The sequence below is a fragment of the Mustelus asterias genome, chromosome 20, assembly GCF_964213995.1.
Source record: "Mustelus asterias chromosome 20, sMusAst1.hap1.1, whole genome shotgun sequence".
Lineage (NCBI taxonomy): Eukaryota > Metazoa > Chordata > Chondrichthyes > Carcharhiniformes > Triakidae > Mustelus > Mustelus asterias.
This window is the reverse complement of record NC_135820.1, coordinates 27,782,250-27,807,501: the sequence shown is the minus strand read 5'-3', so window position 1 is coordinate 27,807,501 and position 25,252 is coordinate 27,782,250. Positions and strand designations below refer to the sequence as shown.

The 25,252-nt window shown below is 42.9% G+C and overlaps 1 protein-coding gene across 1 annotated transcript in view; it reads left to right on the top strand.

Moving 5' to 3' along the window:
- LOC144508448 (AP-1 complex subunit gamma-1-like) overlaps positions 1-25,252 on the top strand; it is a 108,626-nt gene that overhangs the window by 52,668 nt on the left and 30,706 nt on the right. The window contains exons 9-14 of the mRNA XM_078236370.1: positions 8,339-8,394; positions 10,471-10,584; positions 17,083-17,223; positions 20,672-20,726; positions 20,836-20,958; positions 24,272-24,361. Coding sequence (XP_078092496.1) covers positions 8,339-8,394; positions 10,471-10,584; positions 17,083-17,223; positions 20,672-20,726; positions 20,836-20,958; positions 24,272-24,361 — 579 coding nt within the window. The remainder of the gene's footprint in view (positions 1-8,338; positions 8,395-10,470; positions 10,585-17,082; positions 17,224-20,671; positions 20,727-20,835; positions 20,959-24,271; positions 24,362-25,252) is intronic.

The window sequence follows — 25,252 nt, the reverse complement described above, 5'->3', positions numbered from 1 at the left end:
TTGAAAAAAAAGCTGACCCTTCCTATGGCTGTTGGTCATCTGTAAATAAAACTATTAAGATCCCAAATTTGATTCCATTCTTTGTTGAGTTTGTTGAACTCGGCTGGTATATCAGTTGGAATGATACATTTGGCTTTGACATTTCTGCACAAGAGAAAGAGGGACGTTAGCCAGTATTGCTACTCCTGCTTCTTTAGTGTATGTATGGAGAGTGTAAATGATTGAACAAAGCTGGAGAGTAGCATTGAACTTAGTTGTGATATCAAACTTAAGTCACTCACTGTTGGGGCATACATGTAAACTGTGCCTGCTTGAGTAAAACATAGAGAGCTACCTTGGAACTATTGTCAGCAATACCTGGACAAGTTTCTACCATGGTTGTCACATTGCCAAGTTTATGCTCTGAGTATGAATATCACCAAGTGTCTACTCCTTGTGGGAATATCTGCAATAGGAATAAGGGCAGATGTGACTTGGCAAACTAGGCAACGTGACAACCATGGTAGAAACTTGCATCCTGCACTTCAGAGCATCGCTCTCAAGCAATGGAGAGGATGGGATATTGATGTAAATCATCCCCATCATGCTCTAGTTGATATTGAGGAAAGCACTATCAAAGGTCTGCTTTTTGAACAAAGAAGACAAAAATATAGAAGTATTAATGAAAATAATATTTTAAATTTGAGAATAATGGGCAATTTGCAAAAGAATCTCTCGGTCAAAGGATGCTATTTATGGTGATAATGAAACTTATTGAACCATTAGAGAAAATCTCCATTACAAGGGAGGAAGTCTTAGGTTTTTTAGAGAATATAAAGACTGACAAATCCCCAGGGACTGATGGAATCTATCTGAGGCTGCTCAGGGAGACGAGCGATGAAATCGCTGGGCCTCTAACACAAATCTTTGTCTCGTCACTGGACACAGGTGAGGTCCCAGAGGATTGGAGGATAGCTAATGTAGTCCCGTTATTTAAGAAGGATAGGAAGGATAACCCGGGTAATTATAGGCCGGTGAGCTTGACGTCCGTGGTCGGGAAGTTGTTGGAGAGGATTCTTAGAGATAGGATGTATGTGCATTTAGAAAGGAATAAACTCATTAATGATAGTCAGCATGGTTTTGTGAGAGGGAGGTCGTGCCTCACTAACCTGGTGGAGTTTTTTGAAGAAATGACTAGAATGGTTGACGAGGGAAGGGCCGTGGTTGTCGTCTATATGGACTTTAGTAAAGCGTTTGACTCAGTCCCTCATGGTCGGTTGGTGCAAAAGGTTGGATCTCATGGGATAAAGGGGGAGGTGGCTAGATGGGTGGAGAACTGGCTTGGTCACAGAAGACAGAGGGTGGTAGTGGAAGGGTCTTTTTCCGGCTGGATGCCTGTGACTAGTGGTGTTCCGCAGGGCTCTGTATTGGGACCTCTGCTGTTTGTGATTTATATAAACGATCTGGAAGAAGGTGTAACTGGGGTGATCAGTAAGTTTGCGGACGACACGAAATTGGCTGGACTTGCAGATAGTGAGGAACATTGTCAGAGGCTACAGAAGGATATAGATAGGCTGGAAATCCAGATAAATGCGAAGTGATGCATTTTGGTAGAGCTAATGTAGGGGGGAGCTATACAATAAATGGTAGAACCATAAAGGGTGTAGATACACAGAGGGACCTGGGTGTGCAAGTCCACAGATCCTTGAAGGTGACGTCACAGGTGGAGAAGGTGGTGAAGAAGGCATATGGCATGCTTGCCTTTATAGGACGGGGCATAGAGTATAAAAGTTGGGGTCTGATGTTGCAGATGTATAGAACGTTGGTTCGGCCGCATTTGGAATACTGCGTCCAGTTCTGGTCGCCACACTACCAGAAGGACGTGGAGGCTTTCGAGAGAGTGCAGAGAAGTTTTACCAGGATGTTGCCTGGTATGGAGGGGCTTAGTTATGAGGAGAGATTGGGTAAACTGGGGTTGTTCTCACTGGAAAGACGGAGGATGAGGTGAGACCTAATAGAGGCGTATAAAATTATGAAAGGCATAGATAGGGTGAATGATGGGAAGCTTTTTCCCAAGTCGGTGGTGACGTTCACGAGGGGTCATAGGTTCGGGGGGGGGAGGGGGGGGGGGTTAACACGGATATTAGAAGGACATATTTTACACAGAGGGTGGTGGGGGCCTGGAATGCGCTGCCAGACAAGGTGGTGGAGGCGGGCACACTGGGAACGTTTAAGACTTATCTAGATAGCCATATGAACGGAGTGGGAATGGAGGGATACAAAAGAATGGTCTAGTTTGGACCAGGGAGCGGCGCGGGCTTGGAGGGCCGAAGGGCCTGTTCCTGTGCTGTATTGTTCTTTGTTTATTTGTTATTTGAGCCCTACATGAGGTTAATAATTGCTACCGAATAGGCTTCATTTCGGCTTTTCCCTAACTCACTCCCCTCCTTTGCCAGTGGTGGAATGCAGTTCCATGGATGTCAGCAGCCATAGAATCATAAAGGTTATTGCACAGAAAGAAGCCATTCAGCTCATCATGTACTCACCAACCAAAAAGGAGAGAAATAAAGAAACTAGTCATTACTTTAATCACACTTTTCAACAGCTGGTCTGTAGCCTTGCAGGTTACAGCATTTCAGGTGCAAAACCAGGCACTTCAGCCTCAACCACCAATTCAGGCAGGGAATACCAGGTGCCCACCACCCTCTGGGCAAAAAGGTTTTTCCTCATGTCCCCTCTAATCCTTTTACCCATCACCTTAAATCTATGCCTTCTGGAAATTGAGCCCTGAGCTAGGGAAAATGGGTCTTCCCGTTCTACCCTGTCTATACCCCTTATAATTGTGTACATCTCCATCAGATCACCCCTTGGCAGTCTCTTCTAAGGCAATCAATCCTAGCCTATCCAATGTTTTCCCATAGCTACAATTATCAGGTCCTGGCAACATTTTTGTTAATCTCCTCTTTGCTCAGCAATTATGTCCTTCCTGTAAAGTTGATGACCAGAACTGTGTGCACATTTCCAGCTGTGGCCTAGAAGGACAAAGGCAACAGATAAATGGGAACCCCATCACCTGCAAGTTCCCTTCAAAGCCACTCACCATCCTGATTTGGAAATATATTGCCGTTCCTTCGCAGTCGCTGGGTCAAAATCCTGGAATTCCCTCCCTAACGGTATTGTGGATCAACCCACAGAACATGGATTGCAGCGATTCAAGAAGACGGCTCACCAGCATCTCTCAAGGGCAACTAGGGATGGGCAATAAATCCTGGCCAGCCAGCGATGCCCATGTCCCACAAACGAATAAAAAAAAAACTTCTCTTGTTTTGTTTGCCCTCCCCAAATGCATTACCTCACACTTTTCCAAGTTGAATTCTAAATTTGCCACTTTTTTTGCCACTCAACCAAACCCTTGATATCATTCTGGAGAAAACAACTATTCTCTTCGTGATCAACTACACATCCAGTTTGTCATCTGCTTAGTTCCCAAATCATGCCTCCCATATTTAGTCCAAATCATTAACATATACAACAGACAGCAAGGCCCCCAACAAAGCCCCGTGGAACACCGCTGAAATCACTTTCTATTTGCAAAAACATTCTTTGGACGATTACCCTTTGTTTCCTGTCATTGAACCAATTTTGGATCCAAGTCGTCACCTTCCTGTGTCCCATGGGATTTCAAAGAACAATACAGCACAGGAACAGGCCCTTCGGCCCTCCAAGCCCGCGCCGCTCCCTGGTCCAAACTAGACCATTTTTTTGTATCCCTCCATTCCCACTCTGTCCATGTGGCTATCTAGATAAGTCTTAAATGTTCCCAGTGTGTCCGCCTCCACCACCTTGCCCGGCAGCGCATTCCAGGCCCCCACCACCCTCTCTGTAAAATACGTCCTTCTGATATCCATGTTAAACCTCTACCCCCCACCCCCCCCTCACCTTGAACCTATGACCCCTCGTGAACATCACCACCGACCTGGGAAAAAGCTTCCCACCGTTCACCCTATCTATGCCTTTCATAATTTTATACACCTCTATCATCCTCCGTCTTTCCAGGGAGAACAACCCCAGTTTACCCAATCTCTCCTCATAACTAAGCCTTTCCATACCAGGCAACATCCTGGTAAACCTCCTCTGCACTCTCTGTAAAGCCTCCACGTCCTGGTAGTGTGGCGACCAGAACTGGGCGCAGTATTCCAAATGCGGCCGAACCAACGTTCTATACAACTGCAACATCAGACCCCAACTTTCATACTCTATGCCCCGTCCTATAAAGGCAAGCATGCCATATGCCTTATTCACTACCATCTCCACCAGTGATGTCACCTTCAAGGATCTGTGGACTTGCACACCCAGGTCCCTCTGCGTATCTACACCCTTTATGGTTCTGCCATTTATCGTATAGCTCCCCCCTACGTTAGTTCTACCGTTAGTTTTTCATCGGTATTCCGAGAGGGACAGTGTTGTCGAGGGGAGTACTGAGATGCAAGCTGTTGGACTGGATGGGATTGATGTTCATGAGGAGGTGTTAGCAATTCTGGAAAGGGTAAAAATAGATAAGTCTCCTGGGCCGGATGGGATTTATCCTAGGATTCTCTGGGAGGCTAGGGAGGAGATTGCAGAGCCTTTGGCTTTGATCTTTGTGTCATCATTGTCTACAGGAACAGTGCCAGAAGACTGGAGGATAGCAAATGTTGTCCCCTTGTTCAAGAAGGGGAGTAGGGACAACCCTGGTAATTATAGACCGGTGAGCCTTACTTCTGTTGTGGGCAAAGTATTGGAAAGGATTATAAGAGATAGGATTTATAATCACCTAGAAAGGAATAATTTGATTAGGGATAGTCAGCACGGTTTTGTGAAGGGTAGGTCGTGCCTCACAAACCTTATTGAGTTCTTTGAGAAGGTGACCAAAGAGGTGGATGAGGGTAAAGCGGTTGATGTGGGGTATATGGATTTCAGCAAAGCGTTTGATAAGGTTCCCCATGGTAAGCTTTTGCAGAAAATATGGACACATGGGATTGAGGGTGATTTAGTGGTTTGGATCAAGAATTGGCTAGCTGTAAGAAAACAAAGGGTGGTGGTTGATGGGAAATATTCATCCTGGAGTTCAGTTACTAGTGGTGTGCCGCAGGGATTTGTTTTGGGGCCACTGCTATTTGTCATTTTTATTAATGACCTGGATGAGGGCGTGGAAGGATGGATTAGTAAATTTGCGGATGACAGTAAAGTCGGTGGAGTTGTAGACAGTGCGGAGGGAAGTGGCAGGTTACAGAGGGACATAGATAGGCTGCAGAGCTGGGCTGAGAGGTGGCAAATGGAGTTTAATGCGGAAAAGTGTGAGGTGATTCACTTTGGAAGGAGTAACAGGAATACAGAGTACTGGGCTAATGGTAAGATACTTGGTAGTGTGGATGAACAGAGGGATCTGGGTGTCCATGTGCATAGATCCCTGAAAGTTGGCATCCAGGTTGATAGGGTTGTTAAGAAGGCGTACGGTGTGTTCGCTTTTATTGGTAGAGGGATTGAGTTTCAGAGCCAGGAGGTCATGCTGCAACTGTACAAAACTCTGGTGCGGCCGCACTTGGAGTATTGCGTACAGTTCTGGTCGCCGTGTTATAGGAAAGATGTGGAAGTGTTGGAAAGGGTGCAGAGGAAATTTACCAAGGATGTTGCCTGGTATGGTGGGAAAATCGTATGAGGAAAGGCTGAGGGGCTTGAGGTTGCTTTCGTTAGAGAGAAGAAGGTTATGAGGTGACTTAATAGAGGCATACAAGATGATCAGAGGATTAGATAGGGTGGATAGTGAGAGCCTTTTTCCTCGGATGGTGTTGGCTAGCACGAGGGGACATAGCTTTAAATTGAGGGGTGAGAGATATAGGACAGATGTTAGAGGTAGGTTCTTTACTCAGAGAGTAGCAAGAGCGTGGAATGCCCTGCTTGCAGCAGTAGTGGACTCGTCAACATTAAGAGCATTCAAATGGTTATTGGATAAACATATGGATGATATTGGAATAGTGTAGATTAGAGGGGCTTTAGATTGGTTCCACTGGTCGGCGCAACATCGAGGGCCGAAGGGCCTGTACTGCGCTGTTATGTTCTATGTTTTATGTTCTAAAATGCATCACTTCGCATTTATCTGGATTGAACTCCATCTGCCATTTCTTTGCCCAAATTTCCAGCCTATCTATATCCTTCTGTAGCCTCTGACAATGTTCCTCACTATCTGCAAGTCCAGCCATTTTCGTGTCATCCACAAACTTACTGATCACCCCAGTTACACCTTCTTCCAGATCGTTTATATAAATCACAAACAGCAGAGGTCGCAATACAGAGCCCTGCGGAACACCACTAGTCACAGGCATCCAGCCGGGAAAAGACCCTTCCACTACCACCCTCTGTCTTCTGTGACCAAGCCAGTTCTCTACCCATCTAGCCACCTCCCCCTTTACCCCATGAGATCCAACCTTTTGCACCAACCTACCATGAGGGACTTTGTCAAACGCTTTACTAAAGTCCATATAGACGATATCCACGGCTCTTCCCTCATCAACCATTCTAGTCACTTCTTCAAAAAAACTTCACCAGGTCAGTGAGGCATGACCTCCCTCTCACAAAACCATGCTGACTATCGTAAATGAGTTTATTCCTTTCTGAATGCGCATACGTCCTATCTCTAAGAATCCTCTCCAGCAACTTCCCTACCACGGACGCCAAGCTCACCGGCCTATAATTTCCCGGGTTATCCTTCCTACCCTTCAATATTCTGATGTGGAGATGCCAGCGTTGGACTGGGGTAAACACAGTAAGAGTTTTAGCAACACCAGGTTAAAGTCCAACAGGTTTATTTGGTAGCAAATGCCCTTCGCTTTCAGAGCGCTGCTCCTTCGTCAGATGGAGCAGCGCTCCGAAAGCTAATGGCATTTGCTACCAAATAAACCTGTTGGACTTTAACCTGGTGTTGTTAAAACTCTTACTGTATTTCAATATTCTGACCAGTCTGCTAGGTAGGATCTTGTCAGATGTTTTACTAAAATCCACGTAGCCAACATGTATTTCACTACCCTCATCAATCCTCCTTGTTACTATTTCAAATATTATTTGCACTGAATAAGTGATCTAACAGAACCATGCTATCCCTGATCAATCCTTGTGTTTCTAAGTATCTTGTCTCTCAGAATTATTTCCAATAACTTGCCCACCACCAAAGTCGGACAAACTGGCCTATAATTTTCTGGCCTATTCTTCGCGCCCTTTTAAAATATTGCTACAACATTTGCAGACTCTAATCCTCTGGTACCTCCCCTGTATCTGGTGAGGATTAGAAAATGATCCTCTGAGCATCCACTATTACCTCCCTGTCTGCCTTCAACAGGCTGGGATACAATCCATCCAGCCCTGATTTTTTTATCCAGGTTCAAAGATGTCAGTCCCTCCAGTATTCCCCTCATTTATGCTTATTGTATATTTCACACTCCTCTTTAACTGGGATGTTTACATCATCCATCTCATTGGTGAAGATACAATATTTGTATACCAGTCGATATTAGGGTATTTGATGTCTTCAACGATTACTACCCTATTGTTTATGAACTCAGAAATTTGCCTACATAGTGCTCTTCTAACTTCCTTTCACAGAGTGTCTGTAGTACACTCTTAGCAGCCTGGCTGCCCCTTTTTAATTTCTGAGCTCTAACCACATGGCGTCATTTGATGCTTCATTTAGTATATCAACCCTCCTCACAGATATAATTGTTTCTTTAACCAATAATGCTACATGGCCACCTTTTTATACTCTCTATCCTGTCTGAAAATTCTACATCCAGGAAAGTTGTGTTGCCGTTTTTGCACCTCTTTAAGCTAAGTTTCCATTATAGCGATGATATCACGCTGCCATGTGTCTACCTGTGTCCTCAGCTCATTGGCTTGACTTGCTATACTCCTTGTATGTGCTAAATTCCTATGCTGTACGCTTAACCTGTGTTGCTTCTATCTTTCAGAGTCTCTTGCTAATGTTCCCTGCTCTCAATTTTCCCTCCGGTTCCTATCCCCCTGCCAATCTAGTGTAAACCCCTGGCCCCACTAACAGCACTAGCAAATCTTCCCTGCGAGGATGTTTGTCCCAGTCCTATACTTTGTTATAGCGAGTGTTTACAAACTGATCAAACCTTGCATGGAACAAAGAAGTGCTGCTAGCACTTGTGAAGCAATAACCTGTATGTGTCCCCACCTTCAGGCAAGACCGTAGTCCAATCAAGCACTTAAGTGAAACAAATGGTGGCAATTGATTAATATCTTTATTGAATCATATGTCCATTGTAAATGTTGTAATAACCAAAGTTTTTGTGTTTTTTATTCTCAGGTTCTAGCTGTAAATATTTTGGGTAGATTTTTATTAAACAATGATAAAAATATTAGGTAAGTCTTCTTAGAAATGTGTTAAATGAAAACTGTAACTCTGCTATCCAGTTTTTACCCAGTTTTTCCTGGGTAAAAGTAGTAATGGGAATCTCAATCCTGTGCTATCTAACATTGCTGGCTGCTGGACCACAACGTTGGCAAAACATTACAGTTAGCACACCGTTGGCAATAGTTAATCAAATGTTTTTCCTTTAACTCTGGTAGCTGATCATCGCAAATGCCTTGATGTATTAAAATATTAACAAGATTAAACTAATAACAAATATGTAGAGGATTCTGTGATAATCATAAAAATTAAATGTAAAATTAAATTATTAGTGGTAGGTTTAAAGTATTACTTCAGTCTTACAAGATGTGGTGTAAATTGGAATCAGAGTTGTAAACTGTAGGTATACAGTTTGATCCTCCTTTGTTCAGTTTCTATTGTTAATTAGGGGTTAATCGTGTCCAGTATCTTTTCGATTGTCACTGACCTCGTTATCTGTATGATTAACCTGTAACAAGACCTTGAGAAGTGTGTAGGTGTGAGAACAGCGCCTCGTAGATTACTCATGTGTTAACTTCACATAGACACAGGAAGGATCTGACAGTTTAATGGTGGTCGAATTGAACCGTAAACAGCTGTATACAAAGGCCACCTGGGTAGGCGATGGTGTTGAAAGGAATATGACCTAGAATAGAAAAAAACTAGCACTTGTGCAACAGTTATCAAGTCTTTGACTGTTTATACATTTATGCAACTCACTTGAGTTTAAGGATTTGATTAACAGATCAAGCAGAATGCGTAAAACTGAAATTTTTGACCGTGCATGAGAGTCATGATGTAATACTAATTGGGGGGGGCGGGGGGGAAGCAATGCACAAAAGCTAGTTGCTGGGAAAGAAACCTGAAATCAGAGGCCTGATTAGCCCCAATGATCTTACTATTATCATGTGGAACCTCCAGGTTAAAAACTCTCATGCTGTTGTTAAATGTGTGTTTGATCATTGTCAATATTAGTTATTATCATAGCTTGATAAATATATGAATCTGTACCTGCAATGCTCCAAATCCTATTATTTTGACTACCTCGTAAGTAGGAACATCCACCTGCTAAAAGCCCCAATTTGGCCAGGGCAGACAACTCCTCAAGGGGAGGGAATCTTGAAGACCATGACTGTGGTCTACCAGCAGTCAATTTGTATGTTGGATGCCTGGGAGCAGGACATTTTGTGATGCTGTGACATAGGCAAGGCCCAAGTGATGAATGATTTAGGCATGATCATGTGTGGTGCAATCTACCTAACCTGAAAAATTGATGCATGAGAGCAATTGGGTCCAATGATTTGGTCTCTTCCTATATAAAATTTTCCTCTTCCATGTTTATTCCTTCAATAGTTAGGCTTGGTTAATCCAATCAGGAATTCAAGAGAAATGTCTGCTATGACAATGTGGAGTTACCCCATGCTACCACATGGAGTTGTTCAAGCGAGTGCAAACTAGTTAAGTATGCAAAGGAGAAAAGAAAAGTAGTAGATGTTGATGGGGTGAAATGAAGTGAATAGTGGAAGGTCATATGGAATGTAAACATCAGATTGAGCCTAACATCTTATTACTATGTTACAAATTGTGTACGGTAAGGAAGACATCTCTCTGCTATTTAAACACAATTGGGTACTTGTTATGCATGTTGCTTTCTATGAACCAATGGCTCCACAGACCATCCCATATAGAACTAAAAGTTGACTCCTCCATGTTTGACAACTATCGTGTTTAAGAATTCCTACAAAATTAATATCCATCCTTTTTCGTAACTGAGGGACACCCAGAATCTAGCTTGGTTTCCTTTAACAAAATATCCAAATGCAGGGTGGTCCTTAATTTACTGTAACTCAATGATTTGGGTTCCCAGCATCAGTGCGCGGAATTTTTTTGTTGAGCAGACAGTTCCTTTTTTAGCTATTCTCAGTCTTGTATGACAGAAGTCTTGTTCCTATATTTCGATCATATGCATGCTTTGTGGGACTATACAACTTCTTCTTTCGAAAGCAGTTTATTCTTGTGCTTGAGGTTTTTATGTTCTTTCACTGAAGGTACGTTGCATTGACGTCACTATTGAAAATGGTGCAGACAGATCACAATGCGGTTCAGAGACACCGGAGTACAATTGTGGACTGCCTTACAGACCTTGATGTCTCCATTAAAAGGTGATAGTCAAGTGACTTGAAAAGCAGAACTTGATCTATTGGTAAAAGGTTAATTTCAGTTTCTTCGCTAACACAATCCCTTGATAGAATGCTCTTGTTCGGTTTCAGTGAGAGGATGAGTTAAACTTCCGGAACTATTTTGTGTTTTAGCTGGAAGTTTTTCTGTTGACAATATACTATCTCAACACCAGTTTTCTTCCTGGAGTAAGAAAGAATTGTCTTGTTTTTCTCCTTGCCTGCTGCTGGCATACAGGTGGCCTTTAAGTACTTTACCCATGCGCCTTGTTGCTCATGAGCCTGCACTCTGATTCATAGCAGACTACTTGGTCATAGAGGGCATCACAGAATACTTTCCAGCAGGAGTAATCAAATATTGTGCTGGAGTCAGAACTCAAACTAATTTCCCTTTTTCCTCAATATCTTGGAACACAGATTTATTTTTGTATTTTCTGTCACTTTGCCTGAGATTAGATAACTCATTAGAGACTTGGAATTGATCCTGACACCTCCGAGCCTACATTTCATGCTGTAATTACCCACAGAGCTCTGGACAAAATGGAGATAAGTAGATTATATGTGAAACTTGCTGAATTTACCTCTAACTCGTCCCCTCCAGCTGTGCACACTTATACCTGTAATTCGTTCTGTTCACTTACAAGTGGCCACATCTCAGTACTCTAATAGTTTATGGCTGGAGTCTGTTTCATTATTTCTGGCAATTCTATTTGCCATATTTTAAATTGAACCTTTTTGTAATTCAAAATATTTACCATTATCAATCCCAAATGGCATCATTTTTTAGAAAAAACAATGCAATTAGCAAAATATCCCTTTCAACTTTGTTGTCCGCTTCTTGTATTTTTTTGTGTGTGCTTACTGAAACTGCTGCTAGCAAAAGAAGCCTTTGATTCTGCCATCCAGTTTCAACACTAAACACTCATTACTCTATATTGCTTGACCTCTTGTCTGCATTGTTTTTACTCAGTAAGAAGTCTAACAACACCAGGTTAAAGTCCCAACAGGTTTATTTGGTAGCAAAAGTCACTGTCTTTCCTCCACAGGATATGGGTGTCGCTGGCTAGGCCAACATTTATTGCCCATCCTTTATGATCCTTTCTCGCTTGCCTCAGAATATTCCTCAACACCAACATTAGAAACGCACCCACACTTCACACGTGATATGCCACTTCCCAAACCAGCTAAATCTGCAACCTATTGAGCAGAATGTCTTAGTTTCTGCCAAATATAAGGCAGTGTTATGTCGATCCGCACCAGCTGAGTAAAGATTAGGCAAAAGTCATCTTGCATAACATCCTCAGCAACTGCAGACTTTAACCATTTTAGATCTGGGTTGCACACATAAGAAATAGGAGCAGGAGTAGGCTATCTAGCCCCTCAAGCCTGCTCCACCATTCAATAGGATCATGGCTGATCTGATAGTGGGTTCAGTTCCACTTACCCGCCCGTTCCCCATAACCCTTAATTCCCTTAATGGTTAAAAATCTATCTATCTGTGACTTAAACGCATTTAACGAGGTAGCCTCGACTGCTTCATTGAGCAGAGAATTCCAAAGATTCACTACCCTCTGGGAGAAGTTCCTCCTCAACTCTGTTCTAAATTGACTCCCCCGTATTTTGAGGCTATGCCCCCTAGTTCTTGTTTCCATTGTAAGTGGAAATAACCTCGCTGCTTCTACCCTGTCTAGCCCCTTCATTATCTTATATGTCTCTATAAGATCTCCCCTCAACCTTCTAAACTCCAATGAGTACAGGCCCAGTCTTCTCAATCTCTCCTCATAAGCTAACCCCATCATCTCCGGAATCAACCTGGTGAACCTTCTCTGTACCCCCTCCAAAGCTAATATATCCTTTCTTAAATAAGGGGACCAAAATTGTACACAGTACTCTTGGTGCGGCCTCACCAGTACCCTGTACAGTTGCAGCATGACCTCCCTGCTTTTATACTCCATCCCTCTCGCGATAAAGGCCAACATTCCATTTGCCTTCTTGATTACCTGCTGCACCTGCAAACTGAGTTTTTGTGATTCATGCACAAGGACCCCCAGGTCCCTCTGCACAGTAGCATGTTGTAATTTTTCACCGTTTAAATAATAGTCCATTTTACTATTATTCCTTCCAAAGTGGATAACCTCACACTTACCAACGTTATACTCCATCTGCCAGATCCTTGCCCACTCACTTAGCCTATCCAAATCTCTCTGCAGACTCTGTGTCCTCCACGCAATTTGCTTTCCCACTCATCTTTGTGTCATCCGTAAACTTTGTCACCCTACACTCAGTCCCCTCCTCCAGATTGTCTATGTATGCAGTAAATAGTTGAGGCCCAGCACCGATCCCTGCGGCACGCCACTAATCACTGATTGCCAACCGGAAAAGCACCCATTTATTCCGACTCTCTGCTTTCTGTTAGATAGCCAATCCTCAATCCACGCTAACACTTTACCCCCAACTCCATGTACCTTTATCTTATGCAGCAACCTTTTGTGAGGCACCTTATTGAATGCCTTCTGGAAATCTAAATACACCACATCCACCGGTTCCCCTCTGTCAACCGCACTTGTTATATCCTCAAAAAATTCCAGTAAATTAGTCAAACATGACTTTCCCTTCATGAATCCATGCTGCATCTGCTTGATTGAACCATTCTTTTCCAGGTGTCCTGCTATTTCTTCCTTAATGATAGATTCCAGCATTTTCCCAACTACGGTTGTTCAGCTAACCGGCCTATGTCTCGGAAATTAAAACTGTCATTAAATTCTTTGATTATATTTTAACTTTCAAATTATTACTCTTCTTTTGGAAGGTCAAATTAGCAGCAGTCACAAGTGATTGCTCCAAGGAACAAACTTCATCAGCCTTATCCAATCACCCTTGGATAGGGACTCTCCATTATATTTTGTTCACATTTGGATATGTCAGTGAGGCTTCCCTAGCACTAGCCTGTACAAGTTTTGAAATTATTTGAGTAAAGACAAGCAAGTGAAACAGAAAAGGACAGAGCTTAACAGTAATAGTGCATCAACGCATAAGGTCCATGTAAAGAATGATGGTTTTAAAAATGTCAAAAACTCTTTCTGATTGCACTTATGAAAAGTAAACGAACTAGAGCAAAATATGTTTGATCTAATTGCCATTACAATAGAAAGACATTTACAAGGTGACCAAGAGTGAGAAATAATATTCCAAAACAAAAGAGCAAAATGGAAAAGGAGGAGGAATAGCCTGGATGATGAGGGATGACAGAAGACGAGTAGAAAGAAAGGATCTTGGTGAAGAAGATCAAGAAGTGGGATAAATGGGGAATTTTCAAAATGACAAATTTAAGTTGTAGTCCTGCAAAGATCAGTGTTGGATGCTTAGCTATTCACAATTTATATTCATGACTTCAATAAAGCGACAGATTTATCCAAATTTGTTGTTATCAAATGTTAGATGGGAACATAAGCTATGAGGAGGCTGCGAAGAGATGTAGACAAGTTATGTGATTTGGCACCAGGGTAGTAGATGGAGTATAAAGTGGCGAAGAGAGGTTATTCACTTGGGTAGAAAGAAAAGAACAAAATATTTCTTGAAAGACCAGATTCTGTAAATGTCGATGTTCAGACGGACTCGGATGTACTAATACAGCGACCACAACGTTAGCATACAGCTACAGCAAGCAATTAGGAATGCAATTGGCAAGTTTACCTTTATTGCAAGGGAATTGGAGTACATGAATTACGGGAGCCTTGCTATGATTGTACACCGCTTTGGTGAGATCACATCTGGAATACTATATGCAGCTCTGGTCTCCGTATCTCAGGAAGGATGCACTTGCATTAGAGACAGTACAGCAAATGCTTCACTAGGTTGGTTTCAGGACTGAGAGTTTAGAAGGATGAGATGATCTCATTGAAACAGGGGTTTGACAGAGTAGACATAGAGGTTGCTTTCCCCCTGCTCAAACCAGGGGCACAGTCTCCAGATAGCAAGTCATAGAATCCCTATAGTGCAGAAAGAGGCCATTTGGCCCATCGAGCCTGCACCGTCAACAATCCCACCCAGGCCCTATCTCTGTAACCCCAAGTGTTTACCCTGCTAATCCCCCTGAAACTATGGGGCAATTGAGCACAGCCAATCAACCTAATCTGCACATCTTTGGAGCCAATCATTCAGGGCTCGAACTTGAGGAAATTTCTTCTCTCAGGTTGTGAATCTTTCGAATTCTTACCCCACAAGGTTGTGGATGCTTGATTTAATATTTTTAAGGCTGTCATAGATAGGCTTTTAGCCTCGGGGAATTGAGGGATATAGGGATATGGGATTCAGTGGAAAAGTTGGATTGAGTCCGAGATCAGCCACAATTGTTTTGAATAGCAAAGCAGGTTCAAGGGGCTGCATGATCTGCTTATGACTCTTGCATTATGTTCAAACTGCGTACCCAGAGGTTTGGATCAATACAGTGCAAGTCCAAATGCATGTCTTTGTGGAGGAAATTGAGCAGGCCACCAAAATTATTCGGAGAAGTATTATAGGCTATTCTGGGTTGATGCCTGCATCCTCCACTGTCGACAGTAGGCAAGATAAACAATCACAACTTGCATTTGTGTAGTACATCTATGTGAGCGATCTAAAAGGTCCATCCACTGATTCCTTTGTAGAAGGAAGGGGTGGAGAAGACAGTGATATGGCATATTTTCAAGGTAGATGTGCTTTTAAGGTCATTACCTACCACTGCACCGGCTTGATTCTTACAACTCCTGGACAAAGTTCATGTATGAATTTTTGGGTACTCACATTTCCAATACAGTTCCTCCAAAGAAATTGAAGAATGTTTTAAATGAAGAATTTGGTTCCCTGAACAAATCCATCTGTCATTTTGGATTCACAGGTATCCATGCTCCATTGTATAGTCATACATACCAGTCAGTAAAACCACCAGGAGCTATTGGGAAGTGCTTCTCCTTTCCTCACCACCCATAGATGATTAGGATTAGGACTTCCCCATGGAAAATTTCCAGAGACATTTTAACACAGAACTTGCTCAAAATTTCTCGTGTTCACCTCAGGAAGTCCCATTTACAGACTAATGTCCTCCCCCCAGATTCATGCATAAATCACAGGAGTGCAGCTCTATTTCTCATGATTGCTGCCATATGAGCAAATCCAAATGGCAAGTTATCAGCATCCTTTCCAAAATAAATGGTTTTGGGGATCGCTCACATCAATGAAACCCTTCCCCTCGTAATCCAGCCACAGATTTGACAGATATCTGGGAGCACCATCACGTAGGGTAATCTGATCTGCTCTCTCCAAACATTAATGAAAATAAGTCTGTGCAGTTGGTCACAAGGGCGGCACGGTAGCACAGTGGTTAGCACTGCTGCTTCACAGCTCCAGGGACCTGGGTTCGATTCCCGGCTTGGGTCACTGACTGTGTGGAGTTTGCACATTCTCCTCGTGTCTGCGTGGGTTTCCTCCGGGTGCTCCAGTTTCCTCCCACAGTCCAAAGATGTGCGGGTTAGGTTGATTGGCCATGCTAAAATTGCCCCTTAGTGTCCTGAGATGCGTAGGTTAGAGGGATTAGCGGATAAATGTGTAGGGATATGGGGGTAGGACCAGGGTGGGATTGTGGTCAGTGCAGACTCGATGGGCCAGATGGCCTCTTTCTGCACTGTAGGGTTTCTATGATTCTATGAAATGGTTTGGAAAAGCATGCTAACAAGTTTATGGGTAGAGTTTGCTCACAAAGATCTAAAAAATTGTAGATAAAAAAGGAAGTCAGAACAGAGGCACAGCATAAGGGGATGGTCAGAAAAGACTTTCCTTCCTATTTGCCCACAGTGTGCAGGGTCATTTCATTCTTCAAATGGTGTGCGCCATTCATGCTTCACAGTCAAATGTATCAAATCATCAGAGGTTTGACATTGAGATTGTTAATTAGTTACCATTTTGGCTCAAGATAAAACTGAGGCAACTGGGATTTTATTTAACACAGGAGAAGCAGACTGTGTGCAACTCCATTCATCAGTAACGTCATACTGTGCATGGGCTTTCCAGAGACACTTTCTCTTGATGTGTGCGTGGGATGTATATCATTCAAAGAATAAAGTAGACTCCGCAAAGCTGGCTTGGTTGGTTTGTAATTATTGCCATGTGTACACTGTTCCTATTCCAATGAATATACTGTGCGAAATTGCTAGTTAATAGCGTGCAATTAAAAGGAAGCCATATTCTGTCATTTAATTAGATTCCTTTATGCTGTTGGTCTGTTTGTCTTGATTTTTGAAGGGAAAATTGTGAAAATTGCATGAGAGAAAATCCTAAACATCCTCTAGTGGCAGGAAATGGTATTGAAGCAAACTGCACCATCTACCTTTGAACTTCAAAAGTCTTGTTGAGGTCGTACTTGTTTAACTTTTGTGAATAGAGATTATATATTTATTACGTACTTTGTTTCAGTTTTAATTCAAATCTTTTGGTCTCTGTCACATGAAGGCGTGCAATGGATCTGTGCTTTGCCTTGGTTAATGGCAGCAATGTCCGAGGAATGATGAAAGAGCTGCTCTACTTCCTGGACCACTGTGACCCAGAGTTTAAAGCTGACTGTGCTTCTGGAATATTTCTGGCAGCAGAAAAGTAAGTGAGGGATAGAAAATCATAATCCTAGGCAGAATCCACTGTTTTGAAAATGTTGTCTTTTTTTTTGTTTTTATATCAGCCTAATATACTCATACAGTCAGGATGTAACCATGGAACGTTGGTTTGTTTTTAATCTAAGTGTGCATTCATCTGGTAAAACTTCGTTAGTGTCCAATGAATATACATCTTTGAATTTTAACTCCTTATTGAATGATAGCCTTTGCCTTGTGATTCCTATGATTAAAATCAGTCAATCTTTGGTTATATTTGCCTTACTTAAATAAACTTCCAAATCCCTGTACTGTGCAAAGACAATCTCTACCAAATCCAGGCCAATATATATATTAGTATCTGCATGTTGAATAACCTGACATAGCCTTCCTAGGGAAAGCAAGCATAATATAAGTGAATTTATTCTGCTACCTTGTTTATCTGTTGAATTCAGAAGGAGGCCCTAAGTGTAATTAGTACTAAAATATTGATAACTACATCTCGGAGCACACAAACTTGCATAATAAGTGGTAACTACTATTAGAATTTTAACTATTGGATCATTCCAGTTAGGTGCTTACAACAAAATACAGTTGAACAAGGAAATGAAACATTAAATAGGAAATGCATTGTTAGAAGGAGAAAGTTTTCTACTGGCACTCATAGAAACATGGCATTATAAAGACAGTTGGTCTAATTTGGATCTGGTTCAATTTTTCCAGTTCTTGCCATTGGAATGTACAGGGGGAAGAAGCCTTCTCTGACTTCCCACAATCAGGTACTGAGGGTCAAAATGCTTTGATTAAAATAGAAATATATTTTGGTGCAGACCTGCCTCAACTCTCTTGGAGGTCTGCAATTTAGGTCTGTTGTTGATGCAAAAAACAAAGAACAGTACAGTTGAGGAAACAAGCCCTTCAGCCCTCCAAGCCTGTGCCCCTCCTTGGTCCAACTAGACCAATTGTTTGTATCCCTCCATTCCCAGGCTGCTCATGTGACTATCCAGGTAAGTCTTAAACGATGTCAGCATGCCTGCCTCCACCACCCTACTTGGCAGCGCATTCCAGGTCCCCACCACCCTCTATGTAAAAAAACCCCTCTAATATCTGAGTTATACTTCGCCCCCCTCACCTTGAGCCTGTGACCCCTTGTGATCGTCACTTCTGTTCACCCTATCTATCCCCTTCATAATCTTGTACATCTCTATTAGGTCTCCCCTCATTCTCCGTCTTTCCAGGGAGAACAACCCCAGTTTACCCAATCTCTCCTCATACCTAAGACCCTCCATACCAGGCAACATCCTGGTAAACCTTCTCTGCACTCTCTCTAACGCCTCCACGTCCTTCTGGTAGTGCGGCGACCAGAACTGGACGCAGTACTCCAAATGTGGCCTAACCAGCGTTCTATACAGCTGCATCATCAGACTCCAGCTTTTATACTCTATACCCCATCCTGTAAAGGCAAGCATACCATATGCCTTCTTCACCACCTTCTCCACCTGTGTTGCCACCTTCAAGGATTTGTGGACTTGCACACCTAGGTCCCTCTGTGTTTCTATACTCTTGATGGCTCTGCCATTTATTGTATAACTCCTCCCTACATCATTTCTTCCAAAATGCATCACTTTGCATTTATCTGGATTAAATTCCATCTGCCACCTCTCCGCCCAATTTTCCAGCCTATCTATATCCTGCTGTATTGCCCGACAATGCTCTTCGCTATCCGCAAGTCCAGCCATCTTCGTGTCATCCGCAAACTTGCTGATTACACCAGTTACACCTTCTTCCAAATCATTTATATATATCACAAATAGCAGAGGTCCCAGTACAGAGCCCTGCGGAACACCACTGGTCACAGACCTCCAGCCGGAAAAAGACCCTTCGACCGCTACCCTCAGTCTCCTATGGCCAAGCCAGTTCGCCACCCATCTAGCCACTTCTCCTTGTATCCCATGAGCCTTAACCACCTTAACCAACCTGCCATGTGGGACTTTGTCAAATGCCTTACTGAAATCCATGTAGACGACATCCACGGCCCTTCCTTCATCAACCGTTTTTGTCACTTCCTCAAAAAACTCCACCAAATTTGTAAGGCATGACCTCCCTCTTACAAAACCATGCTGTCTGTCACTAATGAGATTGTTCCGTTCTAAATGCACATACATCCTGTCTCTAAGAATCCTCCCCAACAACTTCCCTACCACGGACGTTAAGCTCACCGGCCTATAATTTCCCGGGTTATCCCTGCTACCGTTCTTAAACAACGGGACCACATTCGCTATCCTCCAATCCTCAGGGACCTCACCTGTGTCCAAAGAAGCGACAAAGATTTCTGTCAGAGGCCCAGCAATTTCATCTCTCGTCTCCCTGAGCAGTCTAGGATAGATGCCATCAGGCCCTGGGGCTTTGTCAGTTTTAATGTTCCCTTAAAAAACCTAACACTTCCTCCCTTGTAATGGAGATTCTCTCTAACGGGTCAACACCTCCCTCCGAGACACTCCCGGTTAACATGTCCCTCTCCTTCGTGAATACCGATGCAAAGTATTCATTTAGGATGCTGTTGTTGTCTGTTGCTAAGTTGTGGCAGTCCCTGTCATTGGTGCTCCATGCTCCATGCTTCAGACCAAACATTGGTGAGTCTCAAGTGCTGTAAACAGTAATCTCTCACAATGCTGACCTGGATCCTGTCAGCCTTCCACTGGACCCAATGACAACTAGCGTACACCACCACTGAAAAGAAAGAACAAGCAGAATAATATCTCACTCTCTGCCATTGGATGAAGTATTGCAATACTTCGCACACTCCTGAATTAAATTGTGTTGGGAAGGGACAAGAAAATAAATAAATATACCAGTCCCAATCGACTTGAATCTCTCATTGTTGGCCCTTCCTTCATCAACCGTTTTTGTCACTTCCTCAAAAAACTCCACCAAATTTGTAAGGCATGACCTCCCTCTTACAAAACCATGCTGTCTGTCACTAATGAGATTGTTCCGTTCTAAATGCACATACATCCTGTCTCTAAGAATCCTCCCCAACAACTTCCCTACCACAGCTGATGCACTGTCCATTCCTCTTGGTTGTAGATATTTAGTTTACAAGGAGTCTAAAATCTGAAGATATTTCCCAGCACACTCAGTCTTTTGAGTATTTGATGGAGATTAAAAATCTGTGTATAATTCAATTCAGCTGCCCAAAAGATAACTAACTCCCAGTCAGGTCGCTGTTGTCTTTGCATCTCCAAGCAGTTGCGTGCATTGTTTATTATGTGGAAATGATGTATCAAGGATGGGAGAAAATTTGAACCGAAAGTCCTTCATTGAAGTCCAAATGTTGAATTTATATTGGACATTGCAGCTTTTTGCCTACATAGAGTATCCACTACACTTTTTTTTATTTAATCGGCTAAACGCATCATGGCTAAGTTCTGTGTTATGCATAATGTCTTTTCCAGATATGCACCAAACAAGAGATGGCATATCGACACCATCATGAGAGTCCTCACCACTGTATGTATTGCCTCCTAGCGATTGCCTCCAATTTTTGTTCCTTAAATTCTTAGAATGTTAATGGGGTAAATTTCACTGCTACAATGTTTATTTTCCCTCCTCTCAACAGGCTGGTAGTTATGTTCGAGATGACTCAGTGCCTCTGTTAATTCAACTCATCAGTAATGCAAATTCCCTTCATGCATACATTGTACAGAAGCTTTATCAGGCTGTAAGGGTGGATATTTCACAGGTAGGTAATAAGGATTAAGCAGCTCCATTGCAAGATTAATAGTCTGTTTTGGATCAGAGCCAGCATTAACAATGGGACATTCAGAACCATTGATGTAGAGATGATTGTCTACAAAAAATCTGAACTAATGACACCCACATTTAATGTGGCAAATGCATATCAGTGGTAGCAGTTGTGTAAGGAGCTTAATGTATGATATATTTACCTCCATTTTAGTTATCTATATTAAACCAACCAAAATAACATTAATTAAGGCATTCTGCTTATAAACCATTTAACTCTTAGCTTATCAGCAGTAACAAGAAATAGACACCAATAGATCCTGTAATACTTGTTCACAGTAAGAAGTCTTACAACACCAGGTTAAAGTCCAACAGGTTTATTTGGTAGCAAAAGCCACTAGATTTTGGAGCGTTGCTCCTTCGTCAGGCAAGTGGGAGTCCTGTTCACAAACAGAGCATATAAAGACACAAAAACTCAATTTACAAAATAATGGTTGGAATGCGAGTCTTTACAGGTAATCAAGTCTTAAAGGTACAAATAATGTGAGTGGAGAGAGTGTTAAGCACAGGTTAAAGAGATGTGTATTGTCTCCAGACAGGACAGTTAGTGAGATTTTGCAAGCCCAGGCAAGTCGTGGGGGTTACAGATAGTGTGACATGAACCCAAGATCCCGGTTGAGGCCGTCCTCATGTGTGCGGAACTTGGCTATCAATCTCTGCTCAGCGACTCTGCGTTGTCGTGTGTCGTGAAGGCCGCCTTGGAGAACACTTACCCGAAGATCAGAGGTCGAATGCCCATGACCGCTGAAGTGTTCCCCAACAGGAAGAGAACACTCTTGCCTGGTGATTGTCGAGCAGTGTTCATTCATCCGTTGTCGTAGCGTCTGCATGGTCTCCCCAATGTACCATGCCACAATCCCACCTAGACCCTATTCCTGTAACCCCACAAGTTTACCCTGCTAATCCCCCTGACATTAAGGGGCAATTTAGCATGGCCAATCAACCTAACCCGCACATTTTTGGGCTGTGGAAGGAAACCGGAGCACCCGGAGGAAACCCATGCAGACATGGGGAGTTTGTGCAAATTCCACACAGTGACCTGCGGCCGGAATTGACCCTTGGTCCCTGGTGTTGTGAGGCAAAAGTGCTAACAACTGTGGCACCGTGCCTGTGGTACACACATGGTGTGGTGAGGGAGGGAGTTCTCCAGGATTTTGATACATCAACAGTAAAAGAACAGCAATATCATTCCAAGTCATGATTGTATGTGACTTCGAAGGATATTGCAGATGGTGGTGTTCCTACGATCCTGTTGCTCTTGTTCTTCAAGTTGGTAAAAGTCACGAGTTTGGAAGGTCCCTTTGTGAGTTGCTGCAGTGTATGTTGCATGTAGTAGACATTGCTGCCACTGTTCGCTGGTGGTGGAGGAAGTGAATTTTTAAATTGGTGGATGGGATGCAGGCTGCTTTGTCCTGGATAGTGTCAAGTTTCTTGAGTGTTGATCGAGCTGCATGCGTTCCAGGCATGTGAAGAGTTATCCCATCATTGTGCTGACTTGTGCCTTGCAGATGGTGGACAAGCTTTGGGGAGTCAAGAAGTGACTTAGTTACTACATGGTTCCCAGCCTCTGAATCGGATGAGCCAAGTAAATGTAATGGCTACAAGAACAGATCAGTTTTTGGTTAATAGTAACCCCAGGATGTTGATATTGGAGAATCTGGTGATGGTAATACCATTGAATGCCAGTGGGGATGGTTAGATTCTGTCTTGTTGGAGAAGATCATTGCCTGACACTTTAAGGCACAAATGATGCTTGTCACTTGTCAGCCCAAGGCTGAATCTTGTTCCAATCTTCCTGCATTTGGACACAGACTGCTTTGATATCTGAGGAGTTGTGAATAGTATTGAACATGTGCAATCATCAGTGAACATCACCACTGTTGACCTTGTAATAGAGGGAAGGCTATTGATGAAGGAATTGAAGATGGTTTGGCCTAGGAGCAGCCCCTGCAGCAATGGGACAGAGGTGATTGGTCTCCAACAGCCACAATCATCTTCCTTTGTGCTAGGTACGATTAACTTCAACTTCTGATTCCTATTGACTTAAATTTTGTCTGGACTGCTTAATTCCGCATTCAGTCAAATGCTGCCTTGATGTCAAGGGCAGTCACTCTCACATCTTTTGAGTACAGCTCTTTTGTTCAGGTTTGGGCCAACCTGTGATGAGGTTAGAAGCAAAGTGGTCCTGGCAGAACCCAAACTGAGCATTAGTTAGCAGGTTATTGTTGTGCAAGTGTTACTTGATAGTAGTGTCAATGATGGCTTTTATCACATCACTGATCATCGAGCGGATGCTGATGGGGGCTGAAATTGGCCAGGTTGTAATTTGTCCTGCTTTTTGTGTACCTACCTGGACAATCTTCCACATTGATCGATAGATGTCAGTGTTGTAGTGGACTGGAATAGCTTGGCTAAGGGTGCAGCTAGTTCTCGAGTGCAAGTTTTTAGTACTATTTGTCAAGATGGTGTCAAGGCCCATAGCCTTTGCAGTAGCCAGTGCCTTCAGCTATTTCCTGATATGCTAATATCACATGGCATGAATAGAATTGGCTGAAGGTTGCCTCCCCCCCCACCCTCCTCCTCATCGCCCTTGCTTTTTGAACACTTCCCCTTTCAATCCACCAGCCTCTCCTGAGTTAGTGATGCAATTGTAATTCTGTAGGTAGCTCTCAAGTTCCAAGTAATTATGAAATATGTTTTTTAATCCAATTTCTCTGAAGAACTTTGAAAAATTCAGTGGAAATTTAATTTCATTAAACAGTACTTTTCATAATCCCATAATGTAATTTCCATATATTTTGTTACATATGGCACAGTGGTTAGCACTGGTGCCTCACAGCTCCAGGGACCTGGGTTCAATTCTGGCCTTGGGTGACTGTCTGTGTGGAGTTTGTATGTTCTCCAAATGTCTGCATGGGTTTCCTCCGGGTGCTTTGGTTTCCTCCCACAGTAAAAGATGTGCAGATTAGGTGGATTGGCCGTGCTAAATTGCTCCATAGTGTCCCAAGATGTGTAGGTTTGATGGGTGGTAGATCTGTGGGGTTACAGGGATAGGGGAGAGGGCCTGGGTAAGATACTCTGTCAGAGAGTCAATGCAGCCTTGATGGGCCGAATAGCCTCCTTCTGCACTAAGGATTCTTCCAAATGTCTTGTGTATTAATGTACAAGTTGAAATGTCTAAATTTACCTGAAAATGGACTGGTCTAGAGCTAGCACAGATATTTGAACTTGGACCCATTTCTGTTTTGCAGCAACCCTTGGTGCAAGTTGCCGTGTGGTGCATTGGAGAATATGGGGATCTTCTGCTGTCGGGCGAGTTTGAAGAGGAAACACCAGTTCAGGTGTGATTATGTGCATCAACATATTAGTACACTGGGAAGACCTATCTTTTCCTGAGAGAGTCGATGAAAGTCTCGTACAACTGGTTGATGATGCTTTCACTTATTTAATACTCTAGTGACTGTTGAATTATTTTTTAGTGTTTGGATTGTGCAAGGGCGATGTAAGTGTTAAGTAAGGTGACACGCATATAACTATTGCATCACATTGTGCTACTGAGTGATGGGGTCCTACAATTTACTGAACTTCTGCTCTCTTGTCCCTCCCCTACCCTGGGCCTGAAACTACCTCACGCCTGATTCACTTTCATGTCCTTCACGCGTCTGATTCTCAAGCCTTTCATTCACCTTTTACTACATTATTAGTGCTTCAGCAATCTTGATCCTACTCTTTAGAATTTCCCAAACTCCTGTCACCTCTGTTTCTCCCTTGAAAGACTGCTCAAAATCCATCTTTTTAACCAAATTTCAGGTAATGTCTCCAAACCTGCACATCTAAGCTCATTATCTATTTCTTTATTCTTAACTATTTTTCCCAACCCCTTTCATAAAATACCATTTGACATTTTCCAAGTTAAAGGTAGCATATAAATGCAAACTGTTGTTCCAGTAAGACGAAAGTGCCTAGCAGTGGATGGGACTTCATTTTGGGGACGAGGTAAAATTGGGGTGGAGCTAACTCTCGCCTCCCTTTTGCCATCCAACTGGAATGGAATTGGCGGGGTCCAGGACACAACCATGCCCTGCTCCTGGGGGAGAAAGATCATGAATGATCTGGGAGTGAGCTTGAGAAAGTGGTTGGGGGGGGTGTGGGGAACAGAGGAGAACCAATTCCTTAATTGCTATTCAGAGCTGTTTGTTCTTGAATTAAAGATCAAGACCTCGTTGCACTTT